Source organism: Lissotriton helveticus, chromosome 10, assembly GCF_964261635.1.
Source record: "Lissotriton helveticus chromosome 10, aLisHel1.1, whole genome shotgun sequence".
Taxonomy (NCBI): Eukaryota; Metazoa; Chordata; class Amphibia; order Caudata; family Salamandridae; genus Lissotriton; species Lissotriton helveticus.
Genome location: NC_136071.1, coordinates 299,654,575 through 299,677,215, shown reverse-complemented (window position 1 = coordinate 299,677,215; position 22,641 = coordinate 299,654,575). Strand labels below are relative to the sequence as shown.

The window sequence follows — 22,641 nt, the reverse complement described above, 5'->3', positions numbered from 1 at the left end:
GGGCACGAAAAACCATATACACAAGAAGTGGAATGCGAAGTTACTAGCAGGTAAGTAATACTTTTCTAGACTGTAGAAACGCTAGGCCTACAATGCTGAACCCTTAGATTAGAAGCAGGAGGCCTAGGGACGCCGTGTGCAGAGTGGGAACTCTCATGCGTAATGCGGGAACAAGTCTATGGATACTAGCACTTTGCAAAGTTACTGTTCTCGGGCGAACCCGACTAGGTGGGTCAAAAACAAGGGTGGATCCGAACACTTAGGGTGTTGGACTATGCTGGAGCACCGGAGTACTCAGTTTACCTAGCCCAGGGGCTGCGGCTGCATAGGGTTCAAGTTGCGTCGGAAACCCTCGTTGAAGATCCAGGAGCCTGAAGAAAGAAGTTGCTGGCAGGCGGCCAGTGAAGGAGTTCGTGGTGATCCAAGCCTGGATCAGGGAAGAAGAAACCTGTAAGCAGAGGGGACCAAGTTCTGAATCACTAGCCAGTGATTTAGGTGGGCACCAGGATGGCACCAGATGAAGTCACCTCAGCCAGGTGAGTGGGCGCTGCTGGGCTCTGCAGTCTCTCGGACCAGGAGGCGTTGTCGGCGACCAGGATGGAGGTGCGAGCTGTCCCACGAAAGTACTTGCTGTCAACGTCGCTGGACCCAGGATTGGGCAACAAGTCTTGGCAAATGCAAGGCCCACCCGGTGGACCTAAAATGGCGTCTTGAGTGGACCAGGAGGGTCCAGGGTACTTCTCTGAAGGAGGGAAGCAAGGGCCAGTCTGGAGCAACCAGACCAGCGGTGTTTGTCGTTAGAGTTCGTCGTCAGAGGGTCACTAGCCAACGGGCAAGTGACCTGGACAACGCGGTGAGCAGCAAAAAGCAGAAGGGCCCCACGCAGATCTCGTGGATGCAGGGGAGCTGAACTTCGGTGCTGGAGCTGCTCAGGGTCGGGGCTTCTCTTACCCCAAAGCACTCAGTCGAGGGTCACTCGGTGGTCGTGCTGGACAAGCGTCGTGCAGTTCTGAAGATGGCCGGTCCCTCAAGGTCTCGTCGCACCCACGGATCACAGTTGGGCTGATGATGTAGGTTGAGGTCAGAGGTGCCAGGGAAGCCGGTTCTCGTCGTGCTGGAGCAGTCTTGATCCGGAGGAGAGACTGGCAACAAACCGCGATACTTGGTTGGTGCCTGCTGCTGCAGGGTGACTACTCCTTAGTCACAAGGGAGAAATCTTGGGAAGAGTCTTGAGTTCTTCGTGTAGAAGGTCGGTTCAGGATTCAAAGATTGATCTAATTTGGAAGGGGGCCAGTTCATACCTTTATCCTGCAAAAAGGGGCTGGCACGCGACTAAGTCCTGCCCTATGGGTGGGACTAGGAGGGGGGTGGTTACACCCCTCTCCTTTGGCGGGCTTTCCCCAGATCAGGGGCTGGAGTGCCCCTGGAACTGGTTCCAGCCGGCCTATGCACAGTGAGCACCGGGGTGCCACTTGCAGTCACCTTCCTCTAAAGCCCTGCCTACCTAGGATACACAAAATCCTGTCTGAGACGGTGCTGGCACCGCCCCTGGCAGGAAACCCTTTGTCCTTGCCTCCTGGGCTGGGAGGACTCCCAGCAGCAGGAGGGCAGACTTGTGTCTCGGTGGCAGCATCCATTTTGTGGAGCTAAGGCTCTGTCTAACTTTAACCGGGGTTACAGGTTACATACATGTCGTGTCCCTCTAGAAGGGTGGAATGCTAACCCCGTCGCCAGAATTGGCGAGGGGTTAGTATTCCAATTCGTATGACACCTTACTCGACATGTTTTGATAAAGTGATACCAGAGTTGGCATATAACCGCGAGGATTATAATGCACTTAAGAGTATATGGTATGCGATATCATGGAAACGGCTAAGGGATGGGTCCCGAAAGCCGCAGACAGGCTCAGCTCATGCCAGAGCACTATCTCACACGATTCCAAGCACTCTGCCTTCAGGATTGTCAAGGCCTGCCATAGGAGTGACTGATAGGAGATCTGTGTGCCCATTTAGGTTTAGATATAGGAATACTATATCTACAGCAGAGGGTGAGTACACCACTTTGCCCCAGCTGTCAAGCAGCCAGTTGTGTCTGATTTAGTTAGTCAGCCCAGGGGTGGCATAATACATGCTGCAGCCCCTGGGAGACTTCTGGGTGCACCTTGAGGCCTTGTGCAGCCCAGAGGCAGGGCCGCAGGCAAGTCGCAAATTCAGCCAGCACAGGCCTCGATGCGACGACGAAGCGGCCTTACCTCAATCCTGAGTTCCGCCGAGCGGGGATTTTGTCTGCTGGGTCAGCGGCCGAGTCGGAACTGCAGCCGCGCGATTCAGCCCTTTGCAAGGAGGCTTCTCCAATGTTCTTGAGTCAAGTCAGCGGCGGGCCTACGTGCTCTGGCGCCGCTCTGCTGTGTCTCGTGACCGAAGGAAGGAAGTGACCTCCCGTCCAGATCCAGCTGCAGCGCCCACGTGGGTATCCGTTCTGCAGGCTTCGAAAGCTTTAGCCTGCCGGAACCGTGGGCATCTTGGAGTACGCAGCTGCCTCCGCTGCAGTTTCTACATTGTTTAGTGCTGTTTTCAGTGGTCTGCATGCATTTTGTAGGGAGGATTCCGACGGAGCTCCAAGACTACGCAGCCAATTTGGTGCATCTTGGCTATGCCCCCCAGACACGCTACCCTTATTGTATCGTCATGCACATTTATTGTATCAACTTTTCTGATCAGATTCTGATGACAGACACCCCTATGATGGGGACAAATTTGTCCCACAGTATGAGGGCAATTGGTATGAAGCATAACCGGATGCTAGTGGTTTGGATTCTCTACAGATTTCTCTCTCCCTTGGCCCTGCCACTGAAAAGAGTGCATCTTTTGCAGTTGCGATCAGACAAATTGGAGATGTGCTTGACCTGCTTTCCACTATGAGGGTTAAGACTAATGTCCCCACAGAGGTTCTTCAGCTGGGCCAGGCCCCTACCTAACCTCTCTTGCTCTTTAGTGGGGATCTTAAGGACATGCTCTTGGGCACATGGGCAGAACCATGTTCTGGCTCCCCCAGTCAACATGCAGGTCACTCATAGCCATAGCCTAGGTCATGGAGGCTTTGCATTCCTCATGCAGCATCCTACACAGTTAAACCTTCACACTTTTCCTACAACTATAGCTAACCACGGATCAAAGCGAATAAAATATTTGGCAAGCACAATTGTTTTTCTTCTTTTCTTCCAGCCTTGCTCTTTATTAGGTGGATGCCTGCGCCTTCTTGACTGCTGCACCCACGCTTTATAGGACATAGTCAGCAATATCTTACCAGCATTCCCATATAACTTGAAGGCGTCTTTAGCTCAAACAATTCAAGATGGGCGGGATGCCGCTAAGTTTGTTATTCGGTCTGGCCACGGACATGACTGATTGCTAGCATTGGGATGATTGGCAAGAGTCTGGTGCTTCGACGCCATGCTTGGTTGAGGTCTTCAGGCTTCTCCTTGGATGTTCAGGCATCCTTGATGGCTATATCATTTGATGACTCTTTCCTCTTTGAGAAAACCGAGTTGGCCCTATAGTGATTTAAAGAGTGGTACACTCCTTGAGTCTTTCTGTGACTGCATGGGAATTTCCCCAATAATTTCTCACATTTTGGGGATATGCAAGTGCTTCCAGTACACAGAAAACTTGTCAGTCCTTTCTAGTCAAGGGCACAGCTCCCAGAGGCAGTGCCCAAGTCAACAGGGACAAACACACCTCAGTCCCACGCCCCTCCAGCTCCCACAACTTCTTAAACACTTTAGTGTCCTTTCTTTCACACAGTCACTCTGTAAAATGTATTACCCAGCATATCCTCCAGGGGTGGTGAAACATTACTTCCAACCCTCTCTATTGTATTCTGGTGCCCCCGCCCCCCATTCCTTTCTAACACGCTGCACCTTCCACCTACATCAGGGTGGATGATGCATACCAGATGTCCATTTTGCAGCAGGAAGTACAGGGCCTTAATAATAATAATGAGTTTTATAGAGCGCGAACAGCTGCCTCACAAGGAGGTATCCCGGCGCTGTGAGAACAGAATGGCCAAAGGTTGTGTGGCAGAGCTTAGCATTGTGAAGTGAAAAGCCAGGTTTTTAACAATCGTTTAAAAGAGGCTTCAGAAGGGGCCTGTTGAAGAGCAGGAGGAAGAGTTCCATAACCCCGCCACATTGGCCGAGAAGGTTCTTCCGCCCATCCGTACCCTTCGCACTCGAGGGACCACAATCTTCACCCGCCCGTTGGAGCGGAGGGACCTTGATTGGTGATACCTGGGGAGTCTGACTTTCAGATAGTCAGGGCAGGTGCCAAACAGGGACCTAAAAGCCAGCGTCAGGGTTTTAAACTTAATCCGGCTGGCCACTGGGAGCCAGTGCAGAGCCCGCAGATGCGGAGAGACTGGGTGTTTAAAAGGAACACACCTCAGCAATCTCGCAGCCGCATTCTGCACCGTCTGAAGGCGCTGGATTAAATAGCGGGGGAGGCCCAGATAGAGTCCGTTAGCGTGGTCCAGCCTCGATGTTATTGTGGCGTGGATAACAGTTTTGCGACACTCTACTGGCAGAAGTCTGAAGATCTTACGCAGGTTCCTCAGCTTGGTTAGACAACAACCAGCAACCTGCTGAATGTGGGAGGCGAAGGAGAGACTGCTGTCCCAACGGACTCCCAAATTTTTTGCGCTCTGGCTTGGTGACTGAGGTGTTCCCATTTCCACCGGCCACCATAGTTCTGCAGGGGGGGGGGGGCAACCCTTTGCCAAAGAAGATAACCTCAGTCTTCTCAGCATTCAATTTAAGTTTATTGGCGTTCATCCATCTGGCAACATCTCGGAGGCATCCCTTGAAAGTTGCAAAAGCCCCTTCCGACACCTCCGAGTATGGGAACACCAGTTGGGTGTCATCAGCATACGAGATTGCTTTGACCCCCCAGTTTGAGATGAGTGTAAACAGAGGAGCCAGGTAAACATTAAATAGTAACGGGCTTAGTGCCGACCCCTGGGAACACCGCATTTTATCTTGGAGGATTTTGAGACAATCTGATCCAATGCCACCTTCTGTGTTCTCAGTGATAGGTATGACTGAATCCAGCTCAGTGCTTGATCTTTTAGCCCTATCTCCGCCAGCCGTTGAATGAGCCTAGCATGATCCACCGTATCAAAGGCGGCCGACAGATCCAGGAGAACCAGCATAGCTGATTCCCCGGCATCCATCGACCACCTCACTGATTCCGCGACTTCAATTAATGCAGTCTCCGTGCTGAAGCCCGGTCTAAAGCCCGATTGAGTCTCATGTAGGACATCATTATCTTCTATGAACTTGTTCAGCTGACACTGGCCCCTTCCTTTTGGCTAAAGGGGTTAACCCCTTCCACGCTCATGACGAGCTGGGCTCGTCATGATAGCCTCCTCGCACGCTCATGACGAGCCCAGCTCGTCATGGTACATGTGTTTTTGCATTTTCCAGCACACAGCGGGAAAATGCATAGCATTGATGTGGTTAAAAAAGGGTGCGACCCTAGACGGACAGACAAGCCTGTTAGATCGCAAGCAGCCAAGTGGGGTGGACGTGTAATCCGTATATTATTCTGCCTAAATGTTTGATGCTTCATGACTGTGCCGGTCCTTGCATTTCTGTGTATGTATGGGGAAGTGAAGTATGCACACTGTACACTCTGTGTTGCAAATGGTGAATCTTTACTGTGGACCCAAAGATTGTTCTCTAACTGCCTTGTTCCTTTTTTTTATTTTCTCAATAAAAATTTTTTATAAAAAAAAGGTTGTGGCCATTGAAACAGAACTGGGTGTTTACCCCACTAGTCCTTGTGCTGAAGAAGGACCGAGTCCTCCATCCTAGTTTAGTCCTTGGCCCTCTCAACGCCTCTCTGCAAAAGAACAAATTCAAGATGCTCACATACCCCAAAGTTGTGTCTGTCCTGGATCCTGGAGAATAGGTAGTAGAGTTGGGCCTGCAGGACACGTATTGCCATGTCCTTTCCCTACAAGCCCTCTGTCGTTGTCTGCAGTTCACAGTGAGCTAGAAGCATTTTCAGTTTTCAGTGCTTCCTTTTGGCCTCATCAGTGCCCCTTAAGTGTTGACAAAAGTGATGGCTGTGGTTGCAGAACACCTTCTGCGTTTGAGTGTTCCAATCTTCCCCTACATCCGCGACTTGCTGTTGAAGGTGGTCTCGCCCAAGGCAGTCATAGAACACCTTCAAATGACGACGAACCTTCACATATTGTTGGGGTTCACTGTCAACATTCCGAAGTCACACATGATTCCTTTGCAGATGCTCCTGTTCATCAGACCCATCCTCGATACCGCTCAGTTTCTAGCATTTCCCCAGAGCAGAGAATCCAAGACATTTGGGGTATGATCCCGATGTTTCAATGTCTGTCCTGGATTTCAATGAGAATGTCTTGGAGACTCCTGGGACTGTTGCCCTCCTACATTCTGCTGGTGACCATGCCCGGTGGCACATGCAGTGGGACATACGTCCCATTAGGCACAGCACCAGTGAACCTATTGGATTCCATCCATGTTTCAAAGGATACTGTGAAAGATCTGCTGTGGTGGTTGTTTGACTGCGATTGGGCATGCGGCGGGCCCTTCTCTTTACCCCACCTACAGTGGATGGTGGAAGCAGATGCATCTCTCCTAGTTGGGTAGGCATTTAACGAGAGGTGGAGATCAGAGAACTCTGGCCTGTGGGTGGAAACCTGCTGACTCATAGTAGATCATTATTGGTATCTGTAGGTGGTGCAGTGTGTCTTCCTGCAATAGAGGAGAACCCTGGCTCAATCTGTTCTCCTCTGTTGAGAATGTGCAACGTAAAAATGTCTGCACGCATCCGTTTCCCAGAAGGTGCTCTCTCTCGGAGACTCATTCCACCTATATTGAAGCTTTGGATTCCGGTATACCTTTCTACCCATTCCTTTCCTGGCTCTAGTTCTGGAAAATGTCTGGAATGATTGGGCCCAACTCATCTTAGTGGCTCTGGAATGGGCCCAGAGACTATGGCATCTAAACTCTTAGGCTTGAGATTCTGTCCTCTGATCAAGCTACTGCTTTGGGAAGATCCTCTGTCAACCAACATCAGGGTAGGGCTTGTATCTGGGTCTGGTCTGTTCAACCTGCATCTCCATGCATGGCGATTGAACAGCAGTAGTTGATTCAATTTGATCTCCTTCCCGAGGTTGTTAATGTTTAGCTGGCAGCTAGGCATCCTTCCATAAAGACGGTGTCTCTTGGGCCGTGGGACAGGTTTGTGGCATCATGTGGTAACCGCCAGGGGGATCCTGTACAACGCAAACCATCCGATGTTTTGTTTGTTTTATCTTTGGCCCAATATTTTTTCCTTTCCCCCTTGTGTTTTTTTTCACCCTCCCTAAAACAAAAAAACATCAATCCTACAAGATCAGAATTAAAATCTACTAAGGGTGTTAACGTTGTCCAGTTTCCTACTTAATTTGTTTGAGATATTCCGGAGCCTTGATTTCAGAAGTGAAACTGCGTTCGACTGTTGCATGACTGAAGTCTGGTTTAACAAAAAACGACACCCCATCAAATGTTGTTTTTTTTAGTTTGGACAAGCATGTTCGTAAACCAACTGTCTTAGTAAAAAGTTTCCAAAATAGACTAAGATGACTCTAGGTTTCTCTCCTTCATTTGATGAATGTTTCATGATCATAAAAAGGAAATTGGTGTGCCCGTTGTATCTCTTTATCCCAATTCCAGTTTGGATGGTCCGGCAATGCCCCTTTTAGGCAATTCACCATAAACTGCCGGTGGATTGTCCCCTTCAACTCCTTCGGGGATCCCCAAGAATCAAAGGTTATTCCGGCACTGCCTGTTCTCCTAATCCTCCAATTTCCTCATGACAATGGTCATACAGGCTCCTTGGGAGATACTTTGCGCTTTTAAAGCACTGACTTCTACTTCCAAGCTCTGTGATTTTCTATCTTAGTGGCACATTCAGCAATTTCCAAACAAGTTTTGTTCAGCTTCCTGATCCCACCCTGAAGTTTCTTGGCCGCACCTTTTGTTTGACTGTTGTCACTCTGCAATTCTTCTTGAAACTGTTTGAGTTGAAAATGGTGGATAGAGAGGACTCTTCCGTATCCATTCTTGGCTTGCTTCTGCCGGTCCAGATTCTCTAATTGGCTCATCACCATTGGGGAAGGTATTTGCGTACCAGAATAGTCCCATTTTAGGTGGCTGTGGCTCTCGGCCCGCTTCTCCTTTCGTTTATTCTGGGCTGACTTCCTGCATAACGTGGTACCTGCCTTATTCGTAGTGCAGCTGCAGTTTGAATCTGAAAGTGCTTCATCACTTGTAAACAGGTTCCCCTCTGCCGAAGAGACAGATCCATCAGTTACGGAAAATGAATTTTCTCCAGCTAGCTCAGGAGAGGGGGCCGCTCGTAGTTGCAACCCCCCGGCAGCAGTCCCATTTTCGCGTACTGGAGTAATAAGGGTATCTTCTTCCTGTCTCACTTTTTTTGAAGATCCCTCTGCTAAATTCAGGATCTTATCCCTGTCGGGCACAGTCACACTAGCTTTAGGAGCCTCCAGTGTCTGGGGCACTGTAGCCTCCGCAGACAGACTCAACTACTTTTCTAGGTCATGGTTTGGTGGAGGTTCCATTCCAGCAACAAAATTAGAGCTGGGGGGATGTATATTGGTTATAGGTGGAGGCACTAGTCCCTTTAGAGCTAGCGATATTAGAGGGTAAACAAATTAGCGATAGGACGTTGAGAGCCTCCCCCTTTTGTGTGCATGGCCCCAATAATCCCACGTTGTGTAGCTTTTTTGCCACCTCCTCCAACATCCATTTTACCTTTCATACCAACTTCATTGGATGGGTCTGCAGGTACCGTTGAAGTCGCACCAACAATCCCTGTAGTCTGTGGAAGGGATCGCACCTTGATGCCCTTTGCCCCTCTCGTAGCCATTACTCTCCTTTGTGGTGCCCCCATAGCAGCAACCCGGTTCCTGGGCCGCGACGAGGTGCAGGAAAGATGCGGCCGCCAACAAGCAGTCCAGGGAGGTCAGGCTGCCGCTCCCAGACTCAAAGCCGTAAAAAGAGAACAGGCATCCTCTCAGTGCGAGGTGCAGCAGCTTTCTCAGTAGAGACCAGACTCCATGCTGCATACCTGATGGCCGATTCACCGAGCGACACTGTGTGGGCAGCGAGCAGCGTTTTGAACTACTCAGTTGCCATCCTGCTCCGTTTTATCTTTGGTCCTTCAAGAACTTGCTAACTGGCACTGATAAATCCTACTTGTCAGCTCTTTCTGCTTTTTTGCTGTTGCTGGATCAGCCTTCTTAGCTCAAATCACCTATTTTGATGAGTTTTCTTAAAGGTTTAGAAAATATATACACACCTAAGCCCTTTGTGATGCCAAAGGTTGACTTGAATTTTGTTCTCACTTTTTGATGTGCACCCGCTTTAAGTCATTGAATAGTTGCCCATTCCACCTTTTGACCCTGAAACAGTCTTTTTGATGGCAATAATGTCAGCTTGTCAGCTACAGCCTCTTTTGATCCGGTCGCCTTCGACAACCTATTTCCCGGACAAACTGGCTGCTGAGGACTTGAGCTGCATTCCAGCCGAAAGTATAAACCTATTTACATGTCATTCAGACAATCACCCTTTAAACCTTCTTTGCTTTTGTGTTGGTCAATCAGCTCTTTGTAGGCTTCTCGTAAGTAAAGAAAGACAAGGCACGGCCAAAAAGAACCATGTCTGGATGGCTAGACATTTGTATTAAAAGCTGCTCCGCACTAGCTAATAAGCAGCCATTTGAGGAATTGAGAGCTCATTTCATACGATCTAAGGCTCCTACAACTGCGCTGATACACTGACTTTCTGTCATGAATATCTATCAGGCTGCTACTTGGCCATCTGTGCACACGTTCATGAAGCACTACTGCCTCCAAAGCCAGATTCATCCAAATGGGCATTTTGCGTGTCACTCCTGGAGGACTTTATAGTCTTGAGTAATTTCACAGTCCCACCACCTTTGGGGAGTACTGCTTTGATATCTATTCACAGTGGGAGGAATCTCCAGTTATAAGTACCTAACAGAAGAACAAGTTACTTACTTTGAGTACTGCCCTTTGTGAAGGTTACTCTATCTAATTGCAGATTCCTCACCACCCTCCCATCTCTCTCTATTCAATTGAATGGTATATTTTCCTTCTTAAGAGGTCCCACTCTAGAGATCTGCACACTGGCAGTATCAATTTAGATAGGTCCCTGTCTCTGACGGCACTGCCAAACGGAAGAAACTGACATCAGCACGCATTAGTTGCACTTTAATGTGACTCCATCTGTCACTTCTGAAGTGGAACAATATTGATGCTGAGCAGCACAGCGCTACCTACCGGCATGCTAAAGTACTGCTGTTGAGTTTTTCGGATCCAGTCTAACACCTGGAGAAGTGAGGATTTTGATAGACAGAAAGAGTAACTTGTTGATTTATAACTGCATTTTAAAAATCGCTCCTTAATGTGATTTTTCCTCACACACCAACATGATGTGGCCTCTGCTATTCCTCCACGTGCTTTAAATGCACTATGTATTTACTTTAAATAATCTTTACAGTGCAACCACAAGTCCCAAGTAACATTTTGTTTAACTCCTATTGTGTTTTAAGCAATGTTTATGATCATTCACCAGTGTTTCCCAAAATACTATAGGGAGCTTTGAGGCCCCATAAAATATATTTTGTTTTGATCAATATTATTCGCAAATTGTCATTCATGTTCCTACTCTGGATAAATTGCCCCTAAATACTCTCAATTATTGACCAGTGACATTGTGATGTTCATTAAAATGAAAACTTGCTGTGGGTGCTTGAACTCCTTTTGAGGTGAGAGTAAGAATGGGATCCTGCATAAAATATCACCAGATCCCCAAACCTTATGAGTAGCCTGTTGCACGGACAGATGTGAGTTGCGTGAGAAGGAAAGTTGATATTTTCACATCCATCATTCAGGCACAAGCGAACAACAAGGCTATACCATGACACTCAACTACAACAAAAGCGACCAGATGCAAGTTGAATGAAGGTTGTTTAGATTCAAAGAGAAAACAAAATGAGCACTGGGCATGGCAAATGTCGTACCCATTAGAGCCAACGTTACTTTTGCTTCTTAGACCTATCCTTGCTGGACAGATGTTGTCAGTCTAAACTGCAGATCTCCAAAAATCCTTTTTGTTTTCTTTTTTGCCTTCTTCCTCATGGCCTACCCAGGCTTCTTTATATTTAAGAATGCACTGTGTCCTACTCAAAGGAACTGTTTTTTTTCCAAAATTTAATATATGCGATCTCTTCAAATGTTTTTTTTAACCCCTTCCACGCTCATGACGAGCTGGGCTCGTCATGAGGTAGCCTCCTCGCACGCTCATGACGAGCCCAGCTCGTCATGAAACATGGGAATGAGAAAAACTCAGCACAGGAGGGAAAAATGCATAGCATCGATGTGGTTAACAGACTTAGCAAATCACAGCAAGGGAGGGCCAACCAATGAAAAGTACAATACGATTTTTGATTTTAGTTTCCCTCTTAGACCATTTTTCTGCAGATTCAGTATCACGCTTTATTTCACTTTACCCGCATAGTTCTGTCATATGGTCCTAATTGACTGCTGAGTAAGGAGAAAGTTATTATCAATTAAGTTGTGTACTGTAGAAGTCCCAGATGGCCATGAAAAAGACTACTGGTAAAGTCTAAATACTCCCTGGTGGTATAGCAATGCCTCATTTTGCTTCCCGTCTGTTGCTCCTGGGTGAACTTGTATAATACTCCTTTTAGATTTAGAAGTTCCTACTTTAGTGGGTTCCCAAGCTCCTCTGTCACTCATGTCGCAAATAAGACTGTAATGTCACTAAACATTTTTCCCAACCCACTGAGGAACTTCTGAATCTTTACTGCATAATATACACCCTGCTTGGAGCTTGCATGGAAAATGTAAATAATATCTCGCTAGAACGCTGCCATATCCATGATCCACAATATAAATTTGTTGATATGTATGCCTAACTTCAATAGTTTATATATGAAACTGGCGACCAATCTAAGCTATGGTTTAAAGGATCATTTTCTACAAACTATATTTCACCACTGTGTATATTCACAGATGACAAATATGTCCTAAAATAACAGCATGAGAACTGTGCAAGATTGACAACCAGATCATACAGTATAGCGATTAATATGGGTAAGCATGACAGTGTCACTAATAGTGTCTGAAGCATTCCATTATCCTGAGGGCAATCTCTTATAAGTTTACAGAAAATACACAAATCTTGTGTGATAAGAATATTACAAATTGAATGGCAATGAATGAAATGCTTTACCTGACTAGGCATTTAAACTTTTAACATTGGAAGCAGAGTGGGGTGCTGCTGGTCTACAAAGTACTTCAGAAGCTCATCATTGGTCGCAGGTCCTATGAAAATGCCAATACAATGCAATGTATATTATTAGAAGATCATAGGTTAGTACTGTTACAACACAGTATGGTATTTCATAACCTTGTTCTTGCTAAGGTCTGAATCTTACCACAGATAGGTATATATTTTTTAACATAGTCGTTGAATCGGTTATTCACTCCTTGGCAGTACACCATTCTTATTCGTGACTAGCTCATAAAGGGCACACTCTGAGAGGGATGAGGGTGCCACACTGCTGCTTCCTCTCACCATAAAAGGACAGTGGCCATTAAGTGCCTTTCTGAGACAAGAGCAATTCAGAATGCTCACTCTTGCTGATATTATTTCTGCTCTGGGTCTAGGGGACTAGATAGTATTCCAGGACAGGCAAGACGTCTATTTTCATATACCTGTCCTGTAGACCCACAAGCGTTACCTGCAGTTCACAATGGGGAGAGAAAACTTTCAGTTCGCTACGCTCTTATTCAGCCTTACATCCGCCTCTCTGATCACGAAAGTGATGGAGGTGATCGAAACCCACCTTCTGAAATCAGAGATAAATGTGTTCCTACACTTAGATGACTCGCTGATCGAGACAGGTTCGACATAGTCAGTCGTGGACAATCTCTGGATGGTGGCCAAACTACTGGCATCATTCAGCTTTACCCTTAATGAGCTAAAGCACCATCCACACAAAGAATTCCTTTTGTTGCGGCTATCCTGCACATGGAATGTGAGGGCCCTACAGTTGAACCTCAGATTCACATGGGTCCAGCATCAGGGCCACCTCTCCAACTCTATTCAGATCTCGCAAAAGATCGCTCAGAATTTGCAGTCGTGGCAAGTGACCATCAGACTGAATTGGGGCAGGCCACTCTCCATTCCTTACCCAGATTTGAAGAATGTGACAGATGTGTCAATATTGTTTTGAGGGGGCATCTGGGAAAGATGGAGTTCAGAGGCCTCTGTTGCTCAATGGAGAGCAAACTCTGCATAAATCTTCTGGAGCTTTGTGTGCTCTGTCTGGCTCTGAAAGTTTTCCTTCCACCCATGTAGGATTAGCAGGCGCAGGTTCTCATGGACAACATGACTGCCATGTGGTACTGAAACAAGCATGGTGGAATGGGGTTCTGCATTGTCAGGAGACCATAGGACTCTGGAGGTGTGTGGACCAGCAAAACATGTTTGTGGTTAACATCCATGTTGTGGTGTCCTTGAATGCTTAAGAAGACCAGCTGAGCAAACGCCATCTGGCAAACCTAGAGTGCATCTCCAACCCGAGGTGGTGCAGAGCGTCTTTGACCAAGGAGGTATGACCTGGCTAGATTCATGTCTCATTGGGGGTAGTAAGCATTATAGAAATGCAGTTGCAATACCATACATCTGTTGGTCACTATCAAAACACACAGTGTCTATACTTGTGTGTGGTGGAGTTTCCTCCAGTGTGCTCATTGGGTGATTAATTCTTTCCGAGATGGGATGCATGACTCCTGTATGGGTTTCTACCTCAAGCTTTTCTTGAACTTGGAGAAAAGTTAGGATGGACCAGGCCTAAATCATTTTAATCGCCTCGAAGTGTGTGAGGAGAGTACTTTATCCGGTGCTGTTGAGTTTCAGCATTTTCCTACTGATCTTACTACTACTTCAAGAGGGTGACCTGTTGCAGCAACAGGGCACGTTCCTGCACCCAAACCTTTGCAACATGCTCCTCCATGCGCAGAAATTGAGCAGGAGCAAGGAAGTTAAATGCATTTGATTTGTTAACCTAGGTAGTTAATGTCATCCCTGCAGCCAGGTGAACTTCCACAAAGTACAACTACACTAGGCCCTAGGAGAAATGTGTTGCCTGGTTTAAAGCTTGACACACCAACCCCCTGCAGGATGATCAAATTTTCAGGTATGTTTATGATTCTTGTTTCGTTTGTTCTGCAACAAGTTTCAATGAGCACTGTAAAAGGATATTTATTGTCCTTTCTGCATTTACCTGACCAGCCCGCTCTGTTCAGATCGCTGGCTATGATCCGTTTTTTTAAAACTGACTCCTATTTCCAACCAAAACCATTCACAATGGGATTTACATCTATCATTAAAATTGTTCATGCACATGCCCTTTACTTGATGCATAGCTACTCATTAAGACACGTGACTTTGAAGTTTGTCTTCCTCATTGCCATCTCCTCCGCGTGTTGGATGAGTAAACTGCTGGTGCTTTTGGTGCAATCTCCTTTTAACACCTTTTTTCTATGAAAAATGTTGCTGAGGCCACAGGCGGCTATTTTACTTACATTTGTGTCTCCTTGTCATATTGGCCAATCCATTGTTCTGCCAACTTTTTTCATTCCACCTCACCCATTGATAGTAGAAGAGAAGCTCCTTTGGCTCAACTCTAAAACAGTGCTGAATTTCTATTTGAAAAATACCATTGTGTGAACAATCAGCGGTTTATTGGGCTTTTTGGGAAGAAGAAAAGCAATATTAAATCAAATAGACTGGTCAGAAGGTAGCGTTTAAAGACCAACATGCATGTTTCCCAGCTAAATCACAAACACACAAGGATGCACATGGTCTATGGATATGCTAGCCAATCTCCCTAGATGGATCGTTAGTGTCTCTGTTTCTATCGGTGCATTCTTACATTCAGGTCAAAAACCCTGAACCACCCTTGTGTGGCATGCTTCATCATAGAGTTCCTCCTCACACCCTGTTCTTGTGAGAGCTCATGGGGGCGAAAGCTCTTCAAACAGTGGTCCAAATGAGTCCCTATATGAACTAAGGATGTGGATGGGTGGTTCAAAGTGCAGATGCGAAGAGTCGATAATTAAACTACCTTTGTATTCTGTGTCCGCGATGGATAGGATTAAAACTAAGAGGGGAGGAAGATATTCATCCCAGTTGTTGATCAGGGGTCAAATATTTCTTCCGAATTATTACCCTATTAAGGTAGTGAGAGGCATTCTACAGGACCATATTGTGTAGTGGCTCTTCCAATTATTGAGAAAATGTATATAATATGAAAGTAAGAAAATGAGTAAAAGTGTGTATATAAAATGAGTACAACTAGTTTTCCCTGCACTGTAGGATTTCCACCATTGTCACCCCCATGGTCGGGCGCAGGCCTCTACTCGAGCTACGGGTAATAGAAGGTGGCAGTGTGGGGTCTGGCTACAACACTGCCGGACAGGATGTCATAGTCCTGAATGCCTCTGTCCGAGTTGCCCGAGTTGAGGACTGTGCTCGACCAATGTGGGTGGGGCATCAGTGGAAACCTTCCAGTCCCGTAAACACTGGTTATACTCCTCCCAGGGTAGAGATCAGCACAATGTCATCAACAATTTGTTTGAAGTGCTTTGCTTCTGAGAGCAGGGAAGTTGAAAGTTTAAGAATGTCACATCTGCATGAAGGACTGATGCTTATTTGTGATGTGTTTCTTTGGAGCCAACCTGGTGCCTGAGAGTACTTTTAAGGTGAGGAATGTGCGTTTAAAGCCTGCCCTCCATAAAGTAAGAAATGTAGGTAACTTGTTTGTTTTTCCTTCAGTGAATTAGGGATTTGGCATTAGAGGAATGCATTATCCGTCGTCTAACACTGCTGACGTGCTGCTTTTTTTTTTCATTTTCAGCTGACTCACGGCGTCATGAACAAGGAACTCAAGTACTGCAAGAACCCCGAGGACTTGGAGTGCAATGAAAATGTGAAATATAAAACGAAGGAGTACATCAAGAAATACATGCATAAGTTTGGGTCGGTTTATAAACCCAAAGAGGATACAGACTTTGAATAGCTGGTTCCACCAAACAGAGACTATAAAACAGACAAATGAGCAAATGAACCGACTCTTAATTTGAAAGGATGAAATTTCCATCTCCCCAGCCAGTGCATCTGGGTGTATTTTTTTTCTTCCGAGATTCTATTGACAATATTCTATGAATTCTTACCACTGATTCAAATAAATCAATTTCCACACGCTTTGAAATACCCGGTCATGCTGATATGGGGGGGATGAAAGGGGGGGGGGGGTGTAACTGAACCGTCAGAGTTAGGCGGTGGAGTTATCAGATGAGATGGAGAAGAAGTCTGGTCAGGGGCGAGGGGGAATTGAGAGTGTACAGGAAAATTCTCTCCAAAGTTCTTATTTAAGGGCTTCTATCTCCCTCTCACTCCTTCCACAGGAAAACCAGGGAACATTTGCCTGTGCTGTACAGCGCAATAACTCACGTGCAGGTTTGTTGTTTTTTAATCCAGGATCTGTATTATATTTTAGCATCTGTGTGAATATATTGATATTTTTTTGTTTTGGGCTTTCAGACATGATTCCTTTATAAAAAAAAAAGTAACCCCGTTCTCTCGTCAGGTTTCATCTTTTTATCTGTAAATAATCCACAACTTGCTGCACTCACTTGTTTTCTCTTTCCCTTTCTGCCATCCTTGTTCTATGTTGATATGATCTGATGATACGGCTTTAATCATTTTACTTTAGTCAATTTTTACTGAACTTTTTATGTAAAAAAATAATAATAATAAAAGAACTTGCCTACAATGAAATTAAACTATGACCACCGGGGAAATGTTGATATTTATACTACTATCATTTAACATAAAACAGTTCCTAATCAATTTGTGAATGTAAACATTTTTGGTCACAACGTCTGCTTCAAAACTTAATGCATTGTCTGTTTATCATAAGCCACCAATAACTGCGATGTCTATATTAGTACAACATGAACAATGTGCATTCTTGAGGTGCGTCAACAGGCAGAGACAATGTGCAATTCGTTTAGCAAGCCTTATTATGCACTATCAAGAAACCTAACCAGTACTAATGTGCGCCGGACTTTAAGAATGAGCATTTCTGCAAATACGGCCATGGCTCTGCATCTTTTTGTGCTGAAGAGTATTTTACATCATACATAAGAATAATTCTCAGGTAAGCATCTCTACTGCTGTAGACCATGGGTAGCTCTTTATATAAAATGTGACTAGGTTGCTTCTTCCATTTCTATCACTTTAGGGGACTAGGTTTAATGCAGGATGGTTTGGTTCGGGGACAATCATTTTTGGGGAAGTTATTGGGGGAACAGGATAGTGATGTATGCATGGGAGGCTTTGAGAGTGTCTTTTTTGGTAGGCACTGGCTGCTAGTTCTTTACAAAAGTAATGCTGGTCTTTCTTCGAGTTTCTTTTATCTCTGCCATCTGGGTACTGGAAGGGGTCGTTTATTTTGGTTGTTTTTTCGTAACTTTGGCGATAGTTGATTTACTGACTGCCCCCATATGTCTGCTTACGTTCCAGTCCTTCATTGCGATAAGACGTTGATTGGGTTAACAAAGATAGTAGATGATCGTATTTGGACTCACTCCTGATTGCAGTTGTCAAGTTCGAGAGCAAGACAGTTGTCCGAAATGCCTGTTTCATTATGAATGCGTCTCAATAAAAGTTTTAATTTTACAGGACCCGTTGAAGTCTGTAGATAGGATGCTTTCATGAAGTACAGTATAAACAGTAATGCAATATCCCAGTCTGCTGTCAGCAATGTTTTGGTCACTCCTATTTGGGGGGCTGATTGATTGGCAATTGTTCTCCATCGTGCATTCATCCCCTGCATGCCATCTTTAGATTTCCTTTTCTGTCTGCGATCACAGTCGGAATGGGACATATGCAATTTTAAAAACATACAGGGAAAAAAAATAGAAAAAGATTGTGAATTTGTGAGAAGTTATATGAAGACTAACTTGGTGACGGACCGAGAACTGAAATCACCACTCCAGAAACTGTCTGTAAAAAGAAAAACCAAGCGTGGTGTGGTACTCCTATATTTAGCCTTTCAGATGTGTGTGTTGGCACCCCTGGTAGTAGGGTGCTGGGTATCAAGATAGCACCAACCTAAATAACTGTTTTGATGATTTATTAAAAAGAATTCTCCACATAAATTTCTTCTAAGAAGTGCGATCATAAGCCACTACTACCAACCATTTTGTAATGGAGGATAAGCAATTGACATGACTCAAGAAATCCGGCACCAATTTCTAAAAATAAACCAGATTTTTATAGAAGTTTAGACACAAAACAAAGTCAATCGGATGAGTATAACCGGAGCTATAGATTTTAGAACCAATATTAAATCAGTGTAAAACATTTCAGCAAAACTGTATCATTGCGGTCAAGGGTATAAAGCACTAGTGACAATTGGTTACTTGCAGGTCGAGTTGCATGAAACCCAAAAAGGGTAAAGGTGATGCGGGTCCCAAGGCCAAGCCACGACAGTCAGTACAATTTTACCTGGATCGAGAAGCCCACAGGCAGAGGTGTCCTGGCTGCCCTTGGTGCTGAAGACAGAGACTTGGGGGAGCTGGTTTTACTGCTACGTGGTGCTGGTGAGCAACCGGATAAAAAAAGTAGGCCGCAAAGTTACTGATGTCACATGAAGGTTTTGCGGAGTTCCCTCGAGGTGCACCGTCAAGCAAAGTGATTGGTTGCCAGGTTGGCGACGCAACCTTGGCAAATGTAAGGTTAGCAAAAAGGTATTTCGATGTCAGAGGCTCGGAGAAAAACAGTAGTTGCCTGAAACTTGCTGGAGGTCAGGACTACTTTGCCCACAATGCACTGGACAATCTTCTTTTTGGTGAACCCTCAGAGGGCCCAATGGCCAGCAATTCTTTGGTTCCAGTACGTTGTGTTTACTTGCGCTATGCAGAGAACTACTGGCACTAGTTCAGGGAGTCTGGCTCTCAAAGCCGTCCCTCAGTCTGGGGAAACCGAGCTTTGGTCCAAGATGAGTTGCAGTTTTGCAGTTCCATGAAGGTTGCCACAGGTGCAGAGTATCACGCCTTTGCTTTGTGCAGATCCTGTTATCATAGACACGGGTCTCCTCTTTTTCCGTTGTTGCAAGGCAGATCAGAATTGAGGGTCTGGTGCCAGGTGTTGCCCTTAAATCCTAGATTTATGGGTGTGGGTGCAAGTGGCCAATGGGCTACTAGCCCCATTGGATAATCTGCCCGAAGTGACCACATACGGAGTGTGGATAACCTTTTCTCCGCAGAACCTCCTATTCTACCACTTTTAAAAAGGGCAGAAGTCTACCTCAGCTGTACAGACCATGTAGCACGCCCTAGAGGTGTAATTAGCTTTCTGGGGCTGTACACCTCCAAAATACCTAATTTCCCACCTGTCCTGGTGCAAATCTGCCTGTGGGCATAGGGAAGGCGGTTTCCTCCTTTGGGAGGCAGCTGGGTGCATATCACGGGCGGTGAAGTCTTTGAAGCTCACCTCCTTGGTGTGCCACTTCGCAAGCCATCATGTCAGGGAGAGAGGTGTGATCTCCTTCCCGTCCAAGTCCTTGTTTCTGACTCCTGGGAGAGTTCATACCTGATTGTATGGGGTCAGATTTGTGTCTTGGCGGCAGCAGCTGGGGGCTGGTAGCTCGAGCACACGAAAGGCTGGTGCAACCAGGTGGGCAACCTTAGGCTGGCTATCAGTAGTTTGCTTGGGTCACACAAACTTGCAGGGTGACACAAACCATGCTTTAGGCCCTTTTGACCCATTTAAAACTCATGAATTAGGTTACCACTGGTACCATTTACTAGGGACTTCTAGGGGATTACCAATCCACACACATTAGTCTTAGGAAGAAAGCAATGGCACTGGGGCCTGGGAAGCAGGCTCCAGTGCACTTTCAGAGTCAAATTCATCCGCATTGGAGCAAAACGTGAGGGAGTGGCCATACAAGAAGGGCATTTTCCTACAGGTACCCACAAATTCAGAGATTTACAAATCACCATTGCTCCTAAACGCCATATCTTGTGCCAATTTCAGAAATACATAGGTTTCCTTGACACCCATTTAACACGCTACATATTTCTCCATTTGAATCAGTCTATATTTGGTATAGAAAGAAAACCCATTGTACGGTGCAGCTCATTTGTTAGCTCTGGGAACCTTGGGCTCTTAGAGAACCTACCAACCACATATATCCCCACTACAAGAAGGGTCTAGCGGACTTAATGGTATATTGCTTTTGTAAGTTGGCTATTGTGACAAAAAGTTACAGATGACAATGTTGTCACAAAAGCTGTTATCCAGTATTTGGGTGTCTTTCATAGATTCACATGCCTGAATCATTCCCCGTCGTCGAGACGGGAGCCTCCGGTATATAAAAAAGTAATGTCCTATAGACATACATAGAAAAGAATAGGCCTAAGGATCTCACCTTAGTGACCTATCCACGTCCTTATGTAGGAAGGACCAAAACAGAGCAGGCCCAAGGGTCCCACCTTGGTGGCCTATCTGAGTCCTTTTGTAAAAAGGACCAAAATAAAGAAAACCAACCAATCAGCTACTACCTCCTTCTAGAACCTTCCTGTCAGGAGCCCAAGTCTCTCAGATTTTCTACCGCACGTTGTGCTAGGGAGTCTCCACCTGAGTTCTCCTCAGGAATCTACTTCTTTCTTCAAAAACGACTTTATTCAACTTCTATAATTATGTCTGATAGCCAGAAAAAAGGTCTCTTTAGGGCCTGTTCCTCCTGCAGCAAGAAAAGACTTCATGTAGAGGATAAACATGAAACTTGTTTATATTGTCTCTACCCTCAACATCAAGCCAAGGACTGCAAGATATGTAGGACCTTCTCGAACAAGACCCTCAAGGACCGAGAAGGTCGCCTACTACTCTGGCTCAACAGACTCAAGACCAAGACAGATGACTTGGTGTCGGAAGGTGAGAGTGTTTCTGGAACTTCACATTTTTCCTTGAAGAGGCCAAGGGTTACTTCCCCTAGCCCCTCAGACACCCCTCCTATGAAGGCTTCCAAAAAGTCCTCAGAGGGCAAGACCTCAGTGTCTGGCAAGGAACTTCCTGTCACCAGGAAGCAGCCGCTGGTCCCGACGACAGTGTCGATGGCTTATTCAGCGCAAAATGCATCGTCGGCTACCTCCTCGACGACGAGGACGACGCCTTCATCGTCGGCGAGTAGACCTACGCCGTCGACCGTCCCGGTCACTCCATCGACGACGAAGATATTACCGTAGACGACGAGATCGTCGTCGAAGACATCGACGACGCCGTCGACGAAAACCGCACCGTCGACGAAGCCTATCTCGTCGACGAGGAGCGTTCCGTCGACGACAGGAAAACCGTCGACGACGGGTAAACCGTCGACGGTGGAGAAATTGCCGTCGGCGAATACGGCGTCGACGAAGACATCGTCGACAGAGACACCGCCGACGACGGGTAAATTACCGTCGGCGAAGGCGCCTAACACGGCACCGTCGACTCAAGCGTCGACGACCGCAGGGCCATGGAAAGAGTCTGCACTTTTATCGCATGCCATGGATGCCTTTCCACCTCAAGTAAGCCATGTCACAGTCCAAATCACAAAAAAGCCAATTACGCCAGTCTTGACGTCGCCAAGTAAGGTGCAACAACCGCCTCCAGCCTGCCTCTTACAAGGTGAAGAGTCGGATGAGGATTCACATACACAAGCAACTAGTCCATCAGACTTGGTGCTTAAGTGTCAAACCACAGACAAGGAACCGGAGGAGGAGGACCATGTAGAGCAATCGGTCCCCACTTAAATCCAGACACAGGTTACTCCAATGGTGTGTCTCCCAGCATCCATCGTCTCGGACCTCCAATTCCTAATAAAGGATTATAAAGAAAGGTTTCCGGAGAAACCCACTACACCTACACTTCCAGCTGCACAGGTGCCAGCTCCTTTGTCTCGCCATAAACCACCTCCACTGGTACTTGAGAAAGTTCAGGAGCCAATACAAGACATTCTCTCATCTGACGAAGAGGAGAGAGAACAGGAAGAGGGTGAAGTCCATGACGACGAGTCAGACCCGGATGCGGACCAGGACTATGTGGCACAATCTCCGGCCTCTCCAGAACCACAGTCTTCGGAATCACCACCCGCAGACATCGGTGGATTCCACAATCTCATTGAGCGGGCTGCCAAAAGATTCCATATGTCTATGGAAACGCAGGAGACTGAATGCTTCCTTTACGATTTCAAGGAGCCCACTAAGAAGTCGACAAGGTCAATCGCAATCATTGACTTGATCTGGAAACAAGGCAAACAGCTCATGCAAACACCAACTTCTATACAAGTGGTAGTGCCCAGACTAGATAAAAAATACAAGGAAACATCATCGGCGCCAGCATGCCTCACAGGTCACCCCAAGGCAGATTCTGTA

General features: G+C 46.2%; 1 protein-coding gene across 3 annotated transcripts in view; it reads left to right on the top strand.

Annotated features, from left to right (window-relative positions):
• The window catches only part of SETD2 (SET domain containing 2, histone lysine methyltransferase), a 1,168,808-nt gene extending 1,151,740 nt beyond the window's left edge, over positions 1–17,068 (top strand). For all 3 annotated transcript variants that reach the window (XM_078662450.1, XM_078662451.1, XM_078662449.1), the window contains exon 22: positions 16,074–17,068. In XM_078662450.1, coding sequence (XP_078518576.1) covers positions 16,074–16,235 — 162 coding nt within the window. In that variant the 3' untranslated portion in view covers positions 16,236–17,068. The remainder of the gene's footprint in view (positions 1–16,073) is intronic.
• Positions 17,069–22,641: the final 5,573 nt, after the last annotated feature.